The sequence below is a fragment of the Balaenoptera borealis genome (assembly GCF_965194805.1).
Source record: "Balaenoptera borealis genome assembly, chromosome: 4".
NCBI lineage: Eukaryota > Metazoa > Chordata > Mammalia > Artiodactyla > Balaenopteridae > Balaenoptera > Balaenoptera borealis.
The window spans coordinates 131,912,781-131,934,188 of NC_138861.1; the positions used below are offsets into that span (position 1 = coordinate 131,912,781).

At 38.8% G+C, this 21,408-nt stretch overlaps 1 protein-coding gene across 1 annotated transcript in view; it reads left to right on the forward strand.

The window, feature by feature from the left end:
- Nucleotides 1-18,099: 18,099 nt before the first annotated feature.
- Nucleotides 18,100-21,408, forward strand: part of FGF2 (fibroblast growth factor 2) — a gene marked incomplete at its 3' end in the record, with an annotated part of 55,286 nt that continues 51,977 nt past the window's right edge. The window contains exon 1 of the mRNA XM_082391421.1: nucleotides 18,100-18,712. Within this exon, the coding sequence (XP_082247547.1) occupies nucleotides 18,535-18,712 (178 nt within the window). The 5' untranslated portion in view covers nucleotides 18,100-18,534. The remainder of the gene's footprint in view (nucleotides 18,713-21,408) is intronic.

Below are 21,408 nucleotides of genomic sequence, written 5' to 3' on the forward strand. Positions count from 1 at the left end.
CCACTCGGGGCAGTGGGGATGAGAAGAGACTGATGACCTTGGGGGTTGATCCAACAAACAAATATATTGGGGTTATGGGGGCCAGGCTTCTCCCTCTTAGAAAAAGGATTTACAAATATGGAAAGGGAGAAAACTGGAATAAACCCTGCGGTATGTAAAATTAGAATTGGATATATCAGTCATTTTGTGTTTTTGATAGTATATGTGTATAGGGGTGTGTGTGTGTGTGTGTGTGTGTGTGTGTGTGTGTGTGTGTGTGTGTGTGTGTAGATATACATGCCCTAGCTCTTTCCATTGAGAAAGCCTAAGGGCAATGCCATTGCAAAAACATTGAGTGTACCTACTGTTCAGATCTGTTACTAAATACCATTCTCTGCAAAAAAATAACAAAAGAAAAACAGACAAAACAAAAAAAAGCCCAGAGCTCTTTGAAGATATACTTGATTCCAGGGCTGGGGTTGGAAAAGTATAAGATAAGCCTGGAAAATTTTTGTGTGTGTGCCAGAAAGTACAGAAGTGTTCAAAGAATGATGAGAATATGTCAAAAGAACTGAAAGCCAGCCTAAAGGGGCTAGGCAAATCCGGGACAATTTGAGGGTCAGTAAACAACGATAGAAACAGATATTGCCTACTGAATAAATTAAGCATCCGTGAGTTCATACTAATATACAAAAATGAATGAATGAATGAGAAGAAAAAGCTTTTCCTTACAGTATACAACACTATATATATAATGCTCACTAATGAATGTGGAAGGAATGATGGATTTAGGAAATCACCATTTGGCATCATAGTTGAAAATCGTACAAGGCTTCTAGACAAAGAACAAAACTTTCAAAGGCAATTGATAATGGAAAGATAACTAGACTAATAATAGACTTCTTATCTGTAACCTTGGTTGAATCAGACAATTTGCATTTATATTTACAGACCACTGGCAATATCCTTCTATCAAGGGAAGTTCTCATCCCCACGTGAGAGCAAAGTAAAGAAGTTTTGGCATGTTGCAAAGGCTCCGAAAATATGCTACCTGTGTACCTTTCTGAGAAAATTTTCTAACCAAATGAAAATCAAATCTCATGATAGGGAAGATGAAAAGTTCAGGAAACATTGATGAACAATGAATTTCATAATATTTACAATTATATCGAAATGGAATATGACAGTTAACTGGAGATTATACTCTGGTAAGAATTTTGAAACAGGAGAGAGATTCTGTGAGGAAAAACTTGATGACTGTCTGGGATTGAAATCCTATAATTATCTCATACAAACTCAAGATTTGGGCAATAGGGAGGGTATGGGCAGTTAAATGTTCTAAAGGTTTCATTTCAGTGGAAGAAGTGGAGAAGCATTAAGCTAGTAATAGAGTGTGGTAGGAAGGCAAAGTTGTTACTTAGTTTTTGATCCATCAATAGAAAGATATAATTATTACAGTTGGGAAGACAACTATTAGTAAAATTGAAAAAATATATGTCTGGTAGGGAATGAGCAAATTGGAGGACATTATTTAATTTTCACATATCCATAGAAATACAAAAATAACTGCTATAGCCAGGAAAGTTATGAGTAGCAGAATGGAGATCCAATTTATGAGTGGAGGAGAAAAAGATAAAAAGAAACCTTATCAATCTAATAAGAGTGAGGAAAAGAGAGAAAAGAAAGTATAAAAATGTACAATAAAGTGGAAGAAATAAAATTAAGTATATAAATTTTCACTACAATTGTGAAATTCTCCTATCAAAAGGCAAAAACTCTCAGATTGAGTCTGAAAATCAAATTCAATTATATTCTGTATCAGGCAGGGCCTCAGTAAGATGACACATTGGAAACAGGATAATTTGAGAAAGGCCTACTCTGGAAGGTGTGCCTGGGGAGTGAAAGAACTACAAGGCATAGTGTTATACTGGGTGAATACCAGCAGAGCTGCTCCCACGCCTAGGCCCAAAAGGACAAAGGGAGGGTGGGATTCCCAGAACCTGGAAAGAATCATGTAGAGTAGGACACCCAGAGAGGAGCAGTGACTCTTAGTTGAAGGTCATAGGGGTGACATCACAGGAAGGAGCCAAGAATTAACTTCAGTCTCCCTCCCTTGATTTAGCCAGAGAGCAAGGGAAGAAGTTGGTGTGGTCCCTACAAGTCAGCCCTTTTGCAGGGACCAGAAGGGTGAATGGTTGGTCCAGAGTAGCAAGCAGACAAGATACTTGCCACATATACTGTTTACAAGAACTGCACCAAAATTAAAGCAACAAGGAAAACTTCGAAGAAAGGAAATGTACGTAATAGTAATAGGATAGTAATAGGATTTTTCCCATTATCCAGAAGTTGTGAGATTTACGCTAGACCCAACGCTGGGGAGCAGATGGAGACAAATGTTCTCCCATAAGAGAACTATCTGGAGGTCAAGCTGCCAGAATATCCCTGCAGGGCTTACTAATGGGCATGCCAGCCAGTACCCTCCTCTCCCTAGTCTATGTAAAGAAAGATTTGGGGATGGGGAAAAGTGATTTTTAGGCCTTAAGGAAAATAATATTCCTGGAGAGAAGCACTTGAGGAGATGCACAGAGATTGTAAATGAGGTGACTTGTGTCCAGTTCCTTGGCTGGATGCTTGCTGAGTTGCAGAACACACAAGTCTAATCAGGTGATGCCACCAAAGTAATGCATACAGAGAGTTCTTGGGAGAGTAATGTGATCTCCTGAAATATGGGGCATGCCAGAACATGGACACTGTGTCTACTTCTGGCCTGGAGAATCTTGAAGATGGCCACTGAATGACCCATGCCATCAGGGCTTGAAAGAACAGTGGTGAAGTGTAACCAGGAAGAAGATGAGGCAACCACCCTCCCATCCCAGGTCCAACTTGATGTGACATGATATTATGGAGGATCTTATACTTCTTCCATAGTAGATAGAATACCAGCCACTATATCATAGGATAGCTATACCACATTTTAAATGACTTCTCTACAATATACATGGATGAACAATTCATACAAAGGCTACTGGTAAATTAGGTACATGAAGTGCTTAACCACAGCAGTATTTGTAACAATGGTAAAATACCATCTAAATGGCCGAAAATAGTGGATGGTGAAATGAATTATACACATATCAACTAGATGAAATTTAATTCTTAAAATACGAATTCTTTAAATTATGTAGCAAGATAGGAAATTATACCGTTAAGCAAGGAGAGTAGCATAAAAAAATATTCCTAGTCTATGATTGGAACAGGGTAAAAAAGGGCATACACCAATGTACAAAAAGCGAGCACAAATAAAACAAGAACTGATGTCTTAGGCTAGTGGAATGTGGATGAAGTCTTTTTTGCAGTCATCACTTTTGTTGTCATACAGTTGCTTAAGCAATAAATGAAATCAAAGGCTCAAAACAGAGAAACAAATGGGTGGAAGCAGAAGAAGCAACAATTAGACAACGCTTGAGGAATTTTGCTTTAGAGGGAAGCAGAAAATGGGGTGGTATCTGGAAAGGTCTGGGCCAAGGGAAGGGAGGGGCTTTTATGAAGTTAGGGAAAGAGCTACATATTTTTATGCTGATCATATTTTTATGATCTACTGGGAAGGAGCAAAACTGATGCTGGAGAAAAGCCCTTCAGCAAGGGAGAGGAAATGTGAGCCCACACTCAGGTAGAGGTGGGCAAGGGGCATGTCAAGGGCCACATAGAGTACATGGGAGCAGATACAAGTAGGTTGGCTGTTTGATGGTGGGAAGTTGAGGGAATTCTATTCTGATTGATTCCATTACCTTCAGTGAAATAAGAAACAAAACGAGGAGTCAACTAAGAATGGGGTTTGTTGGAAGTTTAAGATAAAAGGAGAAGTGTGAAATGGTCTCAGAGATTGAAAGAGTTAAGCGACCAAGGCAATATGGTAGAATTCCCTGAGAAAACTGACGGTCTACTTGAGGTTTGGGCAGTAACAGGTCTTATTGACATATCCTGTGCAAGACAACCTATCTCAACTATATGATATCAACGCCTTGAACACATGGTCTTTCTTTTTGCTGTGTCTCTTAAAGAGTTCAGTTTCGGTGCCGTAAATTGCTAGTATCCTCCCTTTTCATTTTATGTGTGAACAATGATGTTGAAAGTACACTTGCAAGCAGCTGTCTTGAAGTATCAACTTCCGTTTACTCTTTGAATGTTTCATCATTATACCAGAACATCTTCTGGAAATATCAGAATGAGCTGGCCCTAGGCACTGATGCCATCACCCATCAGAAGCCATGACCCGTGATTTATGGGTGTGAATTAGATCGTAGACTCTCAAGAGAATTGACACCCTCAGCAACTGCAAAATGAAGAAATCTGTGTCATTTTGCTCAGGATGAGTGATGTAGTTTTTTTGTTTTTTTTTAAATTTTGGTTTGGTTTTTGTTTTTAATGTGATGGCTTTAAGTGATGACAGGGCCACACAAATTGCATGACTAACTCCTCTCAAAAGTTAGGTATTTTTTGCAGCCTACACACTGATGTCACTAACAGTACTTAATACATGTGAGGTGGATATGACTGCACAGTGGGATTTATTCAAAGTGTATCAGGAAATGGAGAGAAGTGAACACATTAAGAGGAAAAATAAATTTAAATTAAGCGCTTATAATAATTGACCAAGAAAAACGGTCAATGAATATTTTATCTTTTGTTCCTTTAAAAATGCATGTCGTATGGAAATGTGATGAGCAGAAAAGAACAATTAAAAGGCACAGGTACCTGACTGGCTTTTCCTGTCTCTTTCCCCAAATGTCAGGCTCATAGGAACCCCTATGGTCCACCTCTGTGCAGATGAAAATCTTTCCTTTCCAGACTAAAAGTCAAAATTCCGAATATTTATACCCTGAAGTTATTGTCTGTGAATCTGGTAACTTAGACCAGAGAGTGTTGCTTTGAACACTGGTGTTTTAGGCACTTTCCAGATAACATTGAAATGACCTTTTCTTAGCACTTGCCAAACTTATGAAAAGATTTAAAAATCTAAGTTAAAACAGTGGTGAACTGACATTTTTTGCACGTCAAGGTGATGGCCGAGATGATACCCAAAGTGAATATGGAAAAAAGAGGGACTCTCATCATGCTTTCAGGAAAAGTGTAAACTGACACAACTTTTTCAAACAAACTTGATAAAATGTACCCCAAAGTCTTAAAACATTCATTTATTTAATCAAAAGTATTTATTGAGTGTCTTCTATATCAAGGGCTGGAAATTATATTCTATCAGTGGGTGAATAGACATTACACAAATAATTACAAGTGCAATGAGCCCTGTGAAAGGGAAATCAAAAGGAGCTAAGAGCAAAGAATTAGTCCTAAGAAAGTAATTAGAATTATACAGTAAGATATAATTTAAACAGTGAGAACTACCTAAATGTCCACAAGCAGTGGATTAAGTAAATTATTGTATATCCATGCAATGCAATAATACAATGGCATTAAGAATAAAGGTATAGAAAACTACTTAATGACATGTAGAAATGTTCATAATATACTGGTTAGTGGAAAATGTTATAAAAATGTGTCCAATATGACCCAATTTGGTAAAAACTAAACAAAACTATTTATAGATCTCTATCCTTATCCACCATCTATGAAGGATACACCAGAAAATGTTAGCATGATAATTGCTGGCTAGGGATATTACAGCAATACTTTCTTCTTTGTGCTTACCTTCATGAACATTCTTGTAGTTGTAAGAAATAATAATAGTAATAAGTATATAATTGGGCATGGGGTAACTGATATTTGAGAGAGAAGACCTAAAGAGTGTATTATTCAACTGCTCTTCTAAATTACATAAAATCTGTTCTTGCATTAAATTAGATCAACAGAATACAATGTTCCTGAAATACATTTTTTAAATCCTCTGCAGGAATGCTTTCACCAAGTTATAACTGAATGTTGAACTTGGCTTTATTAAGGCTATCTGAAGAATATTTTCTTAATCTTTGGCAAAATTACAGTTCAAAATATTGGCATTTACGTTACTTACTGCTCCCTTTATAAAGAGCCACTTAACAGGTTTCTAAGAGAATTGATGCCAGGAAAGAGTTAACTTTTCAGTGAGCTCTTATCAAATAGCACACATTTTAGAACACATCTTATTTCCCTCATTGCCTTGTCTGCCAAAAAGATTAGAGATAAATTCAGTGATCAGTTAATGTAAAGATCCAGCTCCTGGTACAATTAGTTCTGTCCTTTTAAGTGACATGTGTTGCTCATTTTTATAATTTTAAGCTCTTCTGTCTTTTAATAGGCAAGTCCCCTCAAATTGTTTTTCTAAATAGACATGTAAGGTAGAGAGATGTCCAGATGCTCTATAATAAATAAACAGGAAAAATTGGAAATTAGTACTCATTTGCTGTTCGTACATATACATAATGCTAAAGTTTTAAAATAGTTGTCCTTATAATAATCAATATGCTTTTCCTAACTATGTTTGCCTTTTACATGGATAGTGAAAACATTAACTTTATCTCAGCCTATTTGAATTGCAATGGTTTTAAATAGAATCTTTAATATAACTTCATTATTCTATTAGTTAACTACTGGTCAAATGTTAGTTTTTCAGACAGCATATTGTTTTGGAGAGTTTAAATTAATGAAATGCATTTTCCTATCATAGAAGGAATATTGAGAGAACACTTGAAAATTTCAAGTCTAGTCAACACTGGTTCCAGTTTTTGTTTTTGTTTTTTAATCACTACTCCTTTCTGTATTATTTTTGTGAGGAAGAACTTAACCTTAAGAACACTAATTTGAAATGAAATTTTGTATTCTCCTAATGACTAGGGGCTGAAGTGTTTAAATGACCTTTTTCATCCCCAGGGAGATGACTGCTGTAGGTCAGGCTTGAGGTCACTGGCTGAAGAGTTACAAAGAAAGTCATAGTTTTGGCTGAAGGTATAGTAAATAGGACTACGATAAAGCTGATGCTTCCTCTGAGATGAAAGAGAAAAATATTCAATCCTCTCCTCTGAACACAAATAAACACTGGCTATAGTTAGCCAGTTTGGGTGGGTTGGAGTTTAAAATATTTCTAAATTTGGTACACATTACCATATGTAGTCAGGTTAAAGCTACTGACGTCTGGGAACATTTCTGGGAAAACAGAAGTATATCCAAGAAAAGATAAAGAATCTTAGAACTGTAGAGATGGAAGAACCCTATGGTGGTCCATTCTCCTGTATCTAGAAAGGCTGACAAAGAGTCCATAATAAGTAGAAACTCTCTTTGGAGAACTGAAGGAAGAGTGTTTCTGCAGCTTCTTGCTGTAATGAACTTTTATTCAGCCTTTGCATAAAAGAACCTGATGAAAAGTGGGAATTTGCATGATTATGGTAATCAGTGTTGCCCTATCTTGAAAACTCTGTCCTGTCAATGTCCCCTTAAGATATTAATGTTCCATATGTGATGTATTCAAAGTCCAGAGAAATTGTACCCTCTTATCTGCTCACTAAACATCTATTAATGAAGCCCAGTTATGGTAGATTTGGGGGTAATTATTTACCCTATTGGTTTCTACTAATCATGTGATCTTTTATTTTTCTTTTTTCAGTATACCAACAGCAATGATCACCTTTATTTTCAAATCATGGACAATCAGAGGTACAGATTTGCACGGGGATTGTAAGCCTGGGATTAGGCCATTGAATTTTTAACTTCCATGTGATATTTTTTACGTGACTTTTTTCTAAGCCAGATTCTGCCATGCTATACTTGCTCAATTTATTCTTTTTTTAAACTTAGAAGTAGAACTTTACTATATCTACTAATTTTATCTTAATCCTTCTAACTTGTAGAAAGGCTTTTAAATTTTAATTTTATCATCTGTACTACTAATTAGCATTTCCAGCTTTATGATGCTAAAACTTTAGCAAGAATGGCACCTCTATGAAGGCACGAGCACTGTTCACTGGTCAGAATATAACACAGTACAGTTACTTTGGAGGTGAATTTGGCAATGTATTTTAAAATTAAAGTTGAAAATGCAGGAACCCAATAAATCCATCACTAGGTAACTCTGGAGAAAAAGTTAAATATACGCACATGGAGATACGTACAAAGATGGTCATCGCAGCACTGTTTGTAGTGGCCAAGACTTGTGTAAAACCTAAATGTACATCAGTCAGGAAATAATTAAGGACTCTGGAATACTCTGTAGCCATTAAAATGAACAAGGTAGATCCATGTTTAATTATCATGGAAAGAATTCTAAGACATACACTGAGCGAAAACACAAGTTACTGAAAGTTAGGGAAACGTGATACCATTTATGTAAAGATACATACACTCATACTAAACAACACTGTATCTTTTCTATGGTACACATATGCATGTAAATGCACAAAGAAAAATCTGAAGTGATATACCCCAAACTGAGAAAAATGGTTTCATCTGGGAAGAAGAGGGAAGTGACTGGGATTGGGGGAGGAGTCCAAAGGATACGCTCACCATTATCTGTAATGCTTTCATTTTTCACGAAGATACTGTATACCTTTGTATTATTGTACAAAGTTAATTTTTAACCAGTTAAACCCCAACAACAAAAAGAATGAAAAGAAACCTAATTCAAGGTGTCAATAAAAATGTTTAAAAGGAAAACATCCTTAAGCTCACATTAAAAAAATACTCCTTCATTTTATAGAAATGGTAAATTAAGAAATAAGAAACCCAATTATAAGACATTAGCTGCCTGAGAAAGTCCAGGAACATCTTCTCACTGGAAGATTCTCAACGTGCCCTTGTGGACATTTGGGGAATGGGCACCAAATCAATCCATGCTCTCTCCTATTCCGTGATGTGGCCTATTTCTGGGCCCTCATCCCTTCATATTCAGTATGAATTTTGGTTTTATCTCTTATAATGGAACTGAAAATTAAAATACCTCAGAGTCCAACTTTGAGGAGCGAGGCAATAAGTGGATGAAGGGGTACTTACAAAGATCTTCTCTCAAAATACAACTGCAGCCACTTTCCAACGGGGAGGATAAGGTGGAGTGCAGAAGTCAGCAGAGGGCCGTCCCTGGAGTCCTACAGGACATGGCCAGAGGTGACACGGGGCATCTTTACTTCATGGACGCTCTGCATTTACTTTCTGTATTTTATTGAGGAATTTTACCTCAAATTATTATATTTTTCTCATTACATATGTTTTCAAATAAGTAGGAAAAGTTAGTACATGCATATGGTTTAAAAAAATCAAGTAGTACAAAAACAGTACAATGAGAAGTCTGCCTTTAACTGCAGATTCCAGTCCCCAGAGGCAGACACTCCTGAAATATTCTGTATCTATAAAAGCACGTATTGGGTTGGCCAAAATGTTCATTCGTTTTTTTCTGTAAGATGCCTCTAGCAGCACTTAGTTGTCTTTAACTTCATTCGAAACAATTTTGTTAGATTGTATTGTGATACAATACAATCTGTATACTGTGTACTGTATACAGCTGTCATATCAGCGTGTATTTTTTAAAAAATGATCAATATTGGTGAATTTTTGTGTAGCCATTTTAATATTGAAAATGGAAGAAAAAAGCAACATTTTCGGCATATTATGCTTTCTAATTCCAAGAAAGGTTAAAACGCAACTGAAACGCAACAAAAGATTTGTGCAGTGTATGGAGAAGGTGCTGTGACTGATGGAACGTGTCAAAATTGGTTTGCAAAGTTTCGTGCTGGAGATTTCTCACTGGACGATGCTCCACAGTCGGGTAGACCAGTTGAAGTTGACAGCGATCAAATCGAGACATTAATTGAGAACAATCAATGTTACACCACGCGGGAGATAGCCGACATACTCAAAATATCCAAATCAAACGTTGAAATCATTTGCACTAGCTTGGTCATGTGAATCACTTTGATATTTGGGTTCCTCATAAGTTAAGTGAAAAAAACCTTCTTGACTGTATTTCTGCATACAATTCTCTACTTGAACATAATGAAAAAGTTCCGTTTTGAAAACAAATTGTGACAGGCAATGAAGAGTGGATACTGTCCAATAATGTGGAACAGAAGAGATCATGGGGCAAGTGAAATGAACAACCACCAACCACACTAAAGGCCGGTCTTCATCCAAAGAAGGTGATGTTGTGCAAATGGTGGGATTGAAAGGGAGTCCTCCATTATGAGCTCCTCCCGGAAAACCGAACAATTAATTCCAACAAGTACTGCTCCCAGTTAGACCAACTGAAAGCAGTACTCGATGAATAGTGTCCGGAATTAGTCAACAGAAAATGCATAATCTTCCATCAGGATAACGCAAGACCACATGTTTCTTTGATGACCAGGCAAAAACTGTTACAGCTTGGCTGGAAAGTTCTGATTCATCTGCTGTATTCACCAGATATTGCACCTTCGGATTTCCATTGATTTCAGTCTTTACAAAATTCTCTTAATGGAAAAAATTTCAATTCCCTGGAAGACTGTAAAAGGCACTTGGAACAGTTCTCTGCTCCAAAAGATAAAAAGTTTTGGGAAAATGGAATTATGAAGTTGCCTGAAAAATGGCAGAAGGTAGTGGAACAAAAGGGTGAATATGTTGTTCAATAAAGTTCTTGGTGAAAATGAAAAATGTTGTCTTTTGTTTTTACTTAAAAACCAAAGGCATTTTTTTGCCAACCCAATATATTGCAGGCATATGCATGTTTTCCCTTCATGAAAATGGAAGCATGCTAAACACATTGCAGTATGCCTTACATTTTTCACTTATTTTCTACTTTTTCAGTATACCTAGATCATTCCATAGCCATGTATATAGATTGACTTCATTAAAAAAAAAAAAACTGCAATAGTTCTTTATAAATTGCATCTGGTAATGATGGGCTCTCAAAAAACATTAAATGAATGACTCCACATAATTTCTTTCATAAGCCTCTAATGATGAGCATTTTGTTGTTTATTTCCAGTCTTTGCAACCACAAGCAAAGCTGAAGTATGTATGTTCACACATCTTTGTGCATGTGTGTGAATATGTCTGTAGGATAAATTCCTAGACAAGAAATTGCTGAATTAAAAGATACACTTATTTCAAATATTGAATGCTATTGCTGATCGATCTCCCACCAGCAGTGAAAGTGTACCTGTTTCCTTCAACTCTCTAATCCTATATGTTAAACTTTTTGACTGTGCCCATCTGAGAAATAAAACAATGTATTTCTTTCCCTCGAATGTTTTATATTTTGTTTATATATTTTAAAAGGCTTCTTTATGTAAATATTATGTATTAATCTATTTTATTTATATTTCTTTTTCTATGAACTACTTGTTCATGTTCCTTTGCCAGTGAGTCTCTTCTCACTGATATTTAAGGTCTCTTTGTTTTTTAGTTTAACTTTGATGTCACAGATACTGCATAATTTCCGTTTGTCATTTATCTTTTGACTTGGGTTTAGAGCAGGGAGGGGGGCAGCACTAGTGGTGGATACTTGTGTTAAATTTATATAATTGAAGGGTTTGTTCATATAGCTTTCCCAAAACCAAGGAATAGTCTGTCCCAAAGGTAAATTCAGGTTCCTGCTTCTTACACAGTTGCTTTAAGATGACAGGGTTTTTTCTGCTATTTTTTGCACATTAAAAAAAAAAAGTGCCTTGAATTGACGGTCAGGATGTCCCCTTTACACTGTCAAATAAGAACAAATGGACAATGATATTCGAATCTCTCTAATCTGAGCAGACCACACAGAAGATAAAGATTAGCAGGGTCTTTCTGTAAGGGACCACCTCTGAAATATATTTATTATTAACAACAATTTATTTGAATGAAATTAATATAAGGAAGGCTGAGCTCCTCTGATTCAATAGCTTTTTCATCCAACTCTTACTATAGTGTTGAGCTAATTAAAAAACATAGAACATATGAATAAACCTAGTTACTTCCAGCATCCCTCTCTTTTAAAAGGTCAAAGAACAAGTCCTTGTGGTTGTCCAGTGGCCCTCAGGGAAGCCCAAGATAATTTAAAGGTAAAAGACATCATGAAGTTTTTATTTTTCTGAATTTAGGAGTTGATCTTGGGAAGGCAAAATCAAAGTCTATGAGAGGAGACTGGTCACTTGATTAATATAGTCATAGACATCTGAAAATAGTGCATGATTGTAGCTTGACTGTCTATTTAGAGTGACAATACACTATTTAAAAATAAACTGACTGAAGGTGACATAATTAAGCCTTGGCTATTTCAGGAACTTCGGTGTGTTCGTTGTTTATTTATCTGTTTTTAAAAATCAAGGACACAAAATCCACATAAAGCACAGATCATCATTCTGGGTGAGACCAGAATCTGCCACCTGGGCATAGAAGATAAACAGTAACCTTTTATTACCTCTCGTGGAGATAGAGGTGCTCACTCTATTATACCACAGCTGATGGTCATAATGATGACTCGAGAACTGACTAGATGATTTCTGATGTACCAGGGCTTTAGAAGTCAGTAATTTGTATATTTTAGTAAGCTTTCATAAGGAAATGGGCTTGGTGTGATTTCATTCAAAAACGGTTAACATTTAGAGTTCCACAGCCATTGACCATACCCATACATAATGTAGACGAGGAGTTTGGTTTTCAAAAACAACTTTCTAAAATGAAATTAGTGCATGTGTTCATTTAAAATATATATATATATTTGTTCAGACTGCTTAGTGCCACTAGGTCCAAGGATACGGCAATGTTTAGGGCAAAAAGATCTCTCCTTTAAGGAACTTTGTATTCCATTGAAGTGAGGGGACTGATAATATATAATATAAGGAAACAAATAAACAAGATACAATTTTAGATAATAAGTTTTATGTAATAGTGAGTAGCCAGAGGTTATTTTTATAAAATAAAAACAATTTGACCATCCAGGGTATCAGTACTAACATTTAAATATATCTCATTCTAATATGAGTTTGGGAGTATATAACAAATGGGATATTATTCTATAGTTTTGTAAACTACTTTCAATTAACAATATGTATATTACAAGTATTTTTCCGTGTCATGAATTCTCCTACAAAGCTGTCTCTGTGGCTACATGGAACACATTGGTTTCTATGACTATGACATGATTTATTTAAATTAATTTGTTCACCTTTAATTATTTAGATTATCCTTCATTTTTTCCTTATTATAATCAATGTTGTAATAAACACCAAGGTTGCTAAATGTACGTGTCTGTGACTTTTTTCTTTAGAGTAAATTTCTTGCACCAAAACTGTTGGCCCAAATGATATTTAATTTCAAATATTTAAGTACTTGGAACTTCCCTGGAGGTCCAGTGGTTAAGACTCTGCACTTCCAGTGCCGGGGGCACGGTTTTGATCCCTGTTGGGGAACTAAGATCCTACATGCCAGGTGGTAGGGTGAAAAAAAAAAAAAAAAACCTGCTAAGAAAAAAAAATTTAAGGACTTGATGCACACACTTTTAAACTGCCTTTTCAAAATGCTGCAATAATTTATCCTCCATCTGGCAGTTCATGCCCTTGACAACCTGGGGTGATATCATTTCTTTTTTTCTCTCAACTATATAGGAGAAAATTTTCATTTTTATTTCAACATGCATTTCTTTATTTTTTTCTAAGATAATTCACATGCCATAAAATTCACCATTTTTAAGTGTACAATTTACTGGTTTTTTAGTATATTCACAAAGTGGTGCAACCATTACCACTATCTAACTGCAGAGCTTTTTCGTCACTCCAAAAACACCCTACATCCGCTAGCAGTCACTCCCCACCCCCCTCTTCTCCCAGCCCTTGGCAGCCCCATATCTGCTTTGTATTTCTGTGGATTTTTGTCTATGCTTGACATTTTGTATACATGGAATCATGCTCTTCTTTCTGGCTTTTCTGATCCCACTGTAACAAGGTTCATCTATGTTTTAGCATGTATCAGTATTTCATTGGTTTTTAGAGTCAAATAATCCGTTGTATGGATATACCAAATTTTGTTTATCCATTTGTCAATTGATAGACATTTGGGTAGTTTCCACTTTTTGGCTATTATGAATAATGCTGCTATGAACATTCATTGATGTGTTTTTGTGTGAACATAGTTTTAATTTCATATATATATATGAATGCAATTGCTAGGTCATACGGTGACTCTATGTTTAATTTTTTGAGGAGCTGCCAGATTCTTCTCTATATTTATGTTCCCACCAGCATTGTATGAAGGTTCCAATTATTCCACACCCTTGACAGCCCTTGTTATTTTCTGTTTTTTGTTTGTTTGTTTGTTTTTTATTATAGCTATTTTAGTGGGTGTGAAGTGATAACTCATTGTGGTTTTGATTTACATTTTACTAATGACTATCTTGAACATCTTCTCACATACTTATTGGCTATTTTTGTAGATTCTTTGGGGAAATGTCTATTCAGATACTTTGTCCACTTTTAAATTGGGTTGTCTTTTTACTGTTGAGTTGTAACAGTTCTTTATATATTTTGGAGACTAGACTCTCATCATATATATGATTTGCAAAATTTTCTCCCATTCTCTGGATACCTTTCATTTTCTCTATAGTCTGATTTGATACACAAAACTTTCTAATTTGGATGAAGTACAATTTATCTATTGTTGCTTGTGTCTTTAGTGCCATATCTAAGAAACCATTGCCTAAGCCAAGGTCACAAAGATTTATACCTATGTTTTCATCTAAGAGGGTTCATAGTTTTAGCTTTTACATTTAAGTCTATGATCTATGTTGAGTTAATTTTTTAAAATATAGTGTGAGGCAGGAGTCCAAATTAATTCTTTTCACGTGAATATCTAGTCCCAACACCTTTGTTGGAAAGACTTTTCTTTCCCCATTGAATGGTTTTGGCACCCTTGTTGAAAATCAGTTGATCATAAATGTCAGAGTTCATTTTTTGACTCTCAATTCTATTGCATTGATTTATATGTCTATCCTTAATCCTGTATCACACTGTCCTATACATTGTAGCTTTGTAGAAAGTTTTGAAATCAAGTCTTCCAACTCTGTTCTTCTTGTTCAAGACTGTTTTGGCTATTCTCAGTCCTTCACCTGTCCATATCAGTTTCATAATTGGCTTGTCAATTTCTTCAAAAAAGGAAGTTGGAATTTTGACAGAGAATGCATTGAAGCTGTAGATCAATTTGAGAATTACCATCTTAACAATATTGTCTTTCAATCCGTGAATACAGATGTCTTCCCATTTATTTACATCTTATTTAATTTCTTCCAAATAATGTTTTGTAGTTTTTGGTATACAAGTCTTGAACTTCTTTGGTTAAATTTATTCCTAAATATTTTATTTATTTTGATGCTATTGAAAATGGAATTGTTTCCTTAATTTCATTTTTGGATTGTCCTTTACTAGTGTTAAGAAATACAACTGATTTTAATATACTGATCTTGTATCCTGCAACCTTGCTGAAGTCATTTATTAGCTCAGATAGTTGTGTGTGTGTCTGTGTTTGTGTGTGTGTGTTCTTCAGGGTTATCTATATATAAGATTGTGTCCTCTGCAAATACAGATAGATTTACTTCTTCCTTGGCAAACTGGATCCTTTTATTTCATTTCTTGCCTAATTACTCCATTATAAGAACCCACCCTTATGACTTCATTTAACCTTAATTACCTACTTAAAAGGCCCCATCTCCAAATACAGTCACACTGAAGGTTAGAACTTCAACATAGGAATCTGGGGGAGGTGGGGACACAATTCAGTCCATGACAGTTATCTACAACTTACAAGAGTTGTAAAGTTGCTCAAAGACAAAGGTACAGAGACCCCACAGAATCAGATAACCTAGACAATGCCCAATTTTCCATTGAAGATATTTAGTAATCATTTTTGTCCACTTAAAAGTCTTTCAGATTTTTTCCCTGCAATTAAAAAAAAAGTATTTGCTATTCTTATACGTTTATTTGTCCAAATGAATTTTACAATATTGTTAGATTGTTTTTAAATGGTGCTAAAATTTTTAACTAATATTGTTTAAAAGTTTTAAATATGGTTAGGGGTATTTGACATTGTTATTTTACTGTATGTTTCCATCCAGGAACACTTAAAATTTTTTTAAGTTCTTGTTAAGTCTTTGTACTTTTCATCATTTAGATTCTGAACAATTCTTATTAATTCCAAAGTAATTTACTTTGGTGTTGTAAGGGAAATTCCTCTTTCCTTTATGGTTCCTAAATAGTTAAAACTGGAAACTAATGGTTTTTAAAAATAATGAGTTTTGTATTCATCATCTTATAGAATTCTCCTATTGGTTCTAGTTATTTTTCAAAATTATCTTTATTTTAATATTCATCCTTATAGTTGGGTAAATTGCGAATGTAAGTTGATTGCTCATGGTTCAGCTGAGAGCAAATTGATTGCATCTAAGAATATTTTGTCTGTCTCTCTGTGTGCGTACAGGTGTTTGTTGAGAAGAGTCTGGGTAGGAACATGAGACAACTTTCTTAATGATGTCTTCTTGGAATTAACACTATTTGTCTTGGAGACCTAGATTCCCAGAGCTGGCTTATCCATTTCATGTGACATCTCCTCCTCTGATTTTGGAAGGAACTAGGAAACAAGCAGTTATTGTACATGGGATGCAGTTCCACAGGACCTGTGGTCTATTAGCATACAGATTACTTAACTGCTTGTAGCTGTTCCCCAAATTTCTGGATGCTACTGTTCAAAAATATTTTGACTTAGCTTTTATCTCTTTGCTCTTGGAATACTCAGGTTTGTGTGACCCGGAGTTCAAGGCTTATTCAAATCTAACTTGATTTCAAAGTTAAGTGGCAACCTGATGCATGCTGCAGTAGCTTTAAGCATTCCCTAGGATACCCACAGAGATCATCTGGAAGGGAGCTGTTTGTCTTAACAGATCTTCAAAGCAGATAAAACCTGTCCATTTTGGAGAGAGATGTCAGAGAACATACATCAGCCCGGAGAAGAGTATTCGTGGTTTTAAAGCTCCGAAGAATCGATTCATACGTCCTAGAAATGCATCTAGAGTTAAACACCTCTTGGAGACTTATGAACGAGTGCACTGATGGATAATCTTTTGAAATCAAATATGTTCTTAAATAGAGGAACTTCTGTATTCTCACATCTTCCAAGAAGCTTTCCCTACCCACTGCCTACCCTGAAGCTGAGTTACCCCTTATCTGAAATCTCACGAAACTTTAATTTTACACTTCTATGGCCTTGACACTTTCTGCTGGTATTTGTGTTGTTCGTGCTCCCCATGTATCAGCCTCACTGTGCCAGAAGATTGGGTATCTCCCACTGCACTTACTGAAATGCTTTGCAAACAGTAGGTGCTCAGTATATGAAGTTCCGTGGATGGACATTTTGATAATCTGTAGTACCTGATATATTCTACTGAAAATTAGCAAAGTGCAATTAACTTCAATTTTGTAGTTTGGGATTTTCAGTAAACTACCCTCCCTCCAAGAAATGCCTAACAGTTTAGCTAGAATAAGACATTAACATACTTCTATTACGACGAGGATTTGAGGCCCAACTTCATCTTTCCACGTTTGTCTAATTCAAGTTAGTTAGGTTAGTAAAAGAAAAGCCTTTTCCTCTTAGCAACCCAACCCGCTCCGCTCCTCTGGCCTCTTTCTTCGCTTATGTTGGTGAACTACTTCAGCCTCTGCCTTCAGGGTTAACAGTTTGTGCTTGTGCGTAACCCTCGTCTTTTGGTGATGAGAGATGTTCGAAACCTATTCTGACACAGAACCCTCCCTCGCTTCCGATTCCTCTGCTTTTTGGGGGTGGAAATAGTTTCTCCGCTTTGAAACGCTGGCAGGGAAAAAGAATGGGGGAGAAAATTGCATCTAAACTTCGAAAAGTCGAATCACGGCTGGTTGCACAGCAAAAGCTCCGCAGTGTGGAGAAAGTCTGAATGTGATTTGGGTTGCGCGGGGTTGGGCTGGGCGCCTTCTGGGGAACCGGCGGGGTCGAGCCCCCGGAGCGGCGGAGGCCCGGGCCGTGCCCTCCCGCCGCATCCCCGCACCTCCCCCGCCCCCCGCCTGCGTTCGGGCTCCCCCCGAGCACGGAGGTCGCGCGCTTGCGTGCTGCGGCCAGAGCGCCCGACCCAGAGACCGGTCCCAGAAAACGCCGAGCGAGTAGGGGGCGGCGCGCAGGAAGGGAGGAGGGCCGGGGGCCTGCGGGGTTGGTGGGCGTTCGCGGGTGGAGACGTAGAAGATGTGACGCCGCGGCCCGGCTGCTGCCAGACCAGCGGACGCTGTGCCCGCGGTTGCAAAAGGAACCCTGGCGCTGCAGCTTCGGGAGGCGGCCCTCCCGAGAGCGGCGGCCGCGGAGACACCCAGCCCTCACCCCCAGCTCCCGGGCCGCTCGGCTCCCCGCGCTCTAGGGCCGGCGGAGAGGGAAGCGGCGAACAGCTTGAGGCTGGGGGCCCGCGGGCGCGGCCGCGTGCCGCGGGGAGGGAGGCTGGGGGGCCGGGGCCGGGGCCGTGGCCGCGCCCCGGAGCGCGTCCGAGGCCGGGGCCGGGGCGCGGCGACTCCCCGCGCGGCTCCAGGGGCTCGGGGACCCCGGCAGGGCGCTGGCGGGGCCATGGCAGCCGGGAGCATCACCACGCTGCCCGCCCTGCCGGAGGACGGCGGCAGCGGCGCCTTCCCGCCCGGCCACTTCAAGGACCCCAAGCGGCTGTACTGCAAAAACGGGGGCTTCTTCCTGCGCATCCACCCCGACGGCCGAGTGGATGGGGTCCGCGAGAAGAGCGACCCTCACAGTGAGTGCTGGCGGGCTCTTCCTCCCCCGCGCCGTCTCCATCCCCTGCCGTTCTCCCCTCCGCCCCTGCCTTCCAGCCTCCGCGCTCCTTCCTTCTCTTCACTCTGACCCCAGTGGGGCTTGTGGTCTCTCCCCGCGCGGCCCTCGGCGGTTTCGGGTTCACCACTCGACCCCTCCTGCCCCGAGCTGCGGTGGCGGGTAGACGCTCGCCCAGGCTTTGGAGTGTGCCGGTTTCCACTGGTAAACCAGTCCCCTGGGCCCGGAGCTGCAGGGCGCCCGGGCCTTGCCGGCGACTCTCTGGGCGCAGACAACCTGTCGCGTCGGGGACGCCCGGCGGCCGAGTAGAGGTGGGTGGCTCACGGAGGTGCCGCCGGCGCCCCCAGCCTGAAGTTCCGACCCCTTGTCTGTGGGATGCGCGCAGTCCCCGGGACAAAGCCAGGAGGGACCGCAGCCGGATTGAACGTTCCTTTCTGGAAAGATACCTTTCGAGAGCCGTGCCCTTAAATTCCAGTTCGGCAGGATCCAAGGCAGTTGGCACACTGCTCTCACCCATCCATTTCTATTTTTTTCCCCGAATTTCGGAAAACTGACAGAGCAGAAAGTATGGACTGTATTAATAAAGTGCGATAGACCTTTGTTGCAGTAGTGAAAAGAACTGCAAAAACTTTAATCTTCCACTTGCAGTTATTAGCTATGGCACCTTGAGCGACCCTTATCCCTTGAGCCCGTTTCCTCATCCCGAAAGTGGGGATAATCAACCTTGCATCAGGCTTGAGGATCAAATGAGGATTTATATACAGTGCACAGAGGACTCAGTTGACTAGTATGCAGTTTTGTTTTCTGTAAAAAGTAATAATAATAATAATAAAACCTATCTGTGCTTATAGAAAGAAGATTGGCCTAAGTCATTAGTTCTCAAACTTTAGGGGTGCATTAGAATCACCTGGAAGCTTTGTTATATAACACATGGCTGAACCATCTCCCAGAGTTTCAGATTGCTTAGGTCTGATTGCTTAGTGGGGCCTCATTTGCATTTCTAACAAGTTCCCAGGTGATGCTGACCAGGGCACACTTTGAGAACCCACTGGTCTAGAGAAAAGATGGAGAAAAAGGTGTAAAATGGGCTGATAAAAATACTGATGAATTAGAAGTGAGAGAAAGAGATCAGATATATTTTAACTGTCATCCTGTTAAGTGTAGGTAAAACATCTCTTTTGAAAGCTGTTTGTTCTGCCATTCCTTCCTTTATGGGTTTCAGGTGGAAAACCTGATGCTTCTTTTGCCTGAGAAAAGACCCGCAGGAGTCTGTCTTTTCCTTATGATGCTAATGGTGTGTCCTTCACTTTGGAATGCGGGAGTAGGAAGAGGAGAGAGCTCTGCAGCCAAGCCTGCATTGACACATTCGGGAATGGGAAATGTGCTTTCATAAGACTTGAGTCTTTATTGGTTCCAAAATAGCAACAAGCAAAAGATGCAGGTCTGTAATTGTTTTCAGGCCTGCCATAATTATAAACTTTTCTCATGTACTATCCAGTGAATCTGAAAAGATGCCTGTAGTCCAATCTATCGGTAGCGCTCTTTCTCTATTTTGGTAACTTAAATGGATTTCACAAAATTAGCTTTGTGTTTGGAGTTCGTTCTGCAGTTGTCTGCCAGGCTAGCCCAGCTGGTTAGGGCAAGGTGCACATATGTCCCAATTAGTTTTGCTCTTTTCTAGTAGCACAAAAAGGAGCATGTTCTTTGACTAGAAGACAGAAGAACTCTCCCCTAGATTGGGTTCATATTGAGGCTTCCCCTAGTGCTCTCTTTTTTTTTTTTCCAGACATTTTATTAGTTACAGTTTTTTTCTTTGACACTCTCGATACCCTATTTCCTTTAGAGCAAGACTGTATAGGGGCTAGCGAGCGAGGGTAATTCTGAATTGCATACCACATTATCACCCTTGTAAAAACAGCTGTTAACTTTTTATTCCCAATTCTGGGCTGGGCTGTCATTTTTGTAATCTGATTTTAACTCAGTGGTACTCAAATAGGATTGATACTGCCTGCCCCCTTCCACCTCCAGGTAACATCTAGCAATGCCTGGAGACATTTTTGGTGGTCACGCCTGGAAGGGTGCTATTGGCATTTAGTAAGTAGAGGCCAGGGATGAGGCTACAGCGCACAGGATACCGCCCTGATCCCTCAGCAAAGTGTTCTGACCCGAAATGTCAAAAGTGCTAAGGTTGAGAAACCCTACCAACTTGATAACTAGCTAAAGACAAGCTGTTTAAAAGTGAAGAGTGGAATATTCATCCAGATCTGTGGAGAGCACTGATTTCTTAAAATCCCCTTGTACCAGGTGATAGCCTGACAAGAATATAAACCTAAAAATGATACATTTAGGCCACTTTTGTATAGCCCAACCTGGACGTAAGTTTAAGTACAGTGTTTTTTTTCTGGCATGTCGAAGGCATACTGATAGTTGACCAAACCAGGAGGAGACTGATGGGAAATATATAAGAAGAAAAATGACATAACAATATCCTCTGAATTACATCCCCTCCATTCCCCTGAACTAGCAAAACTGATCAGGAAACATGGAGAAATCAGTTAACGGTTGCTACAACTTCCCTCCGAATTAAGGCCCAGATATCTAGACCTATTTGAAACGTTGGAAGACCCAAGGCCCCATTCCTCAAACTGCTTTGCCCAATGG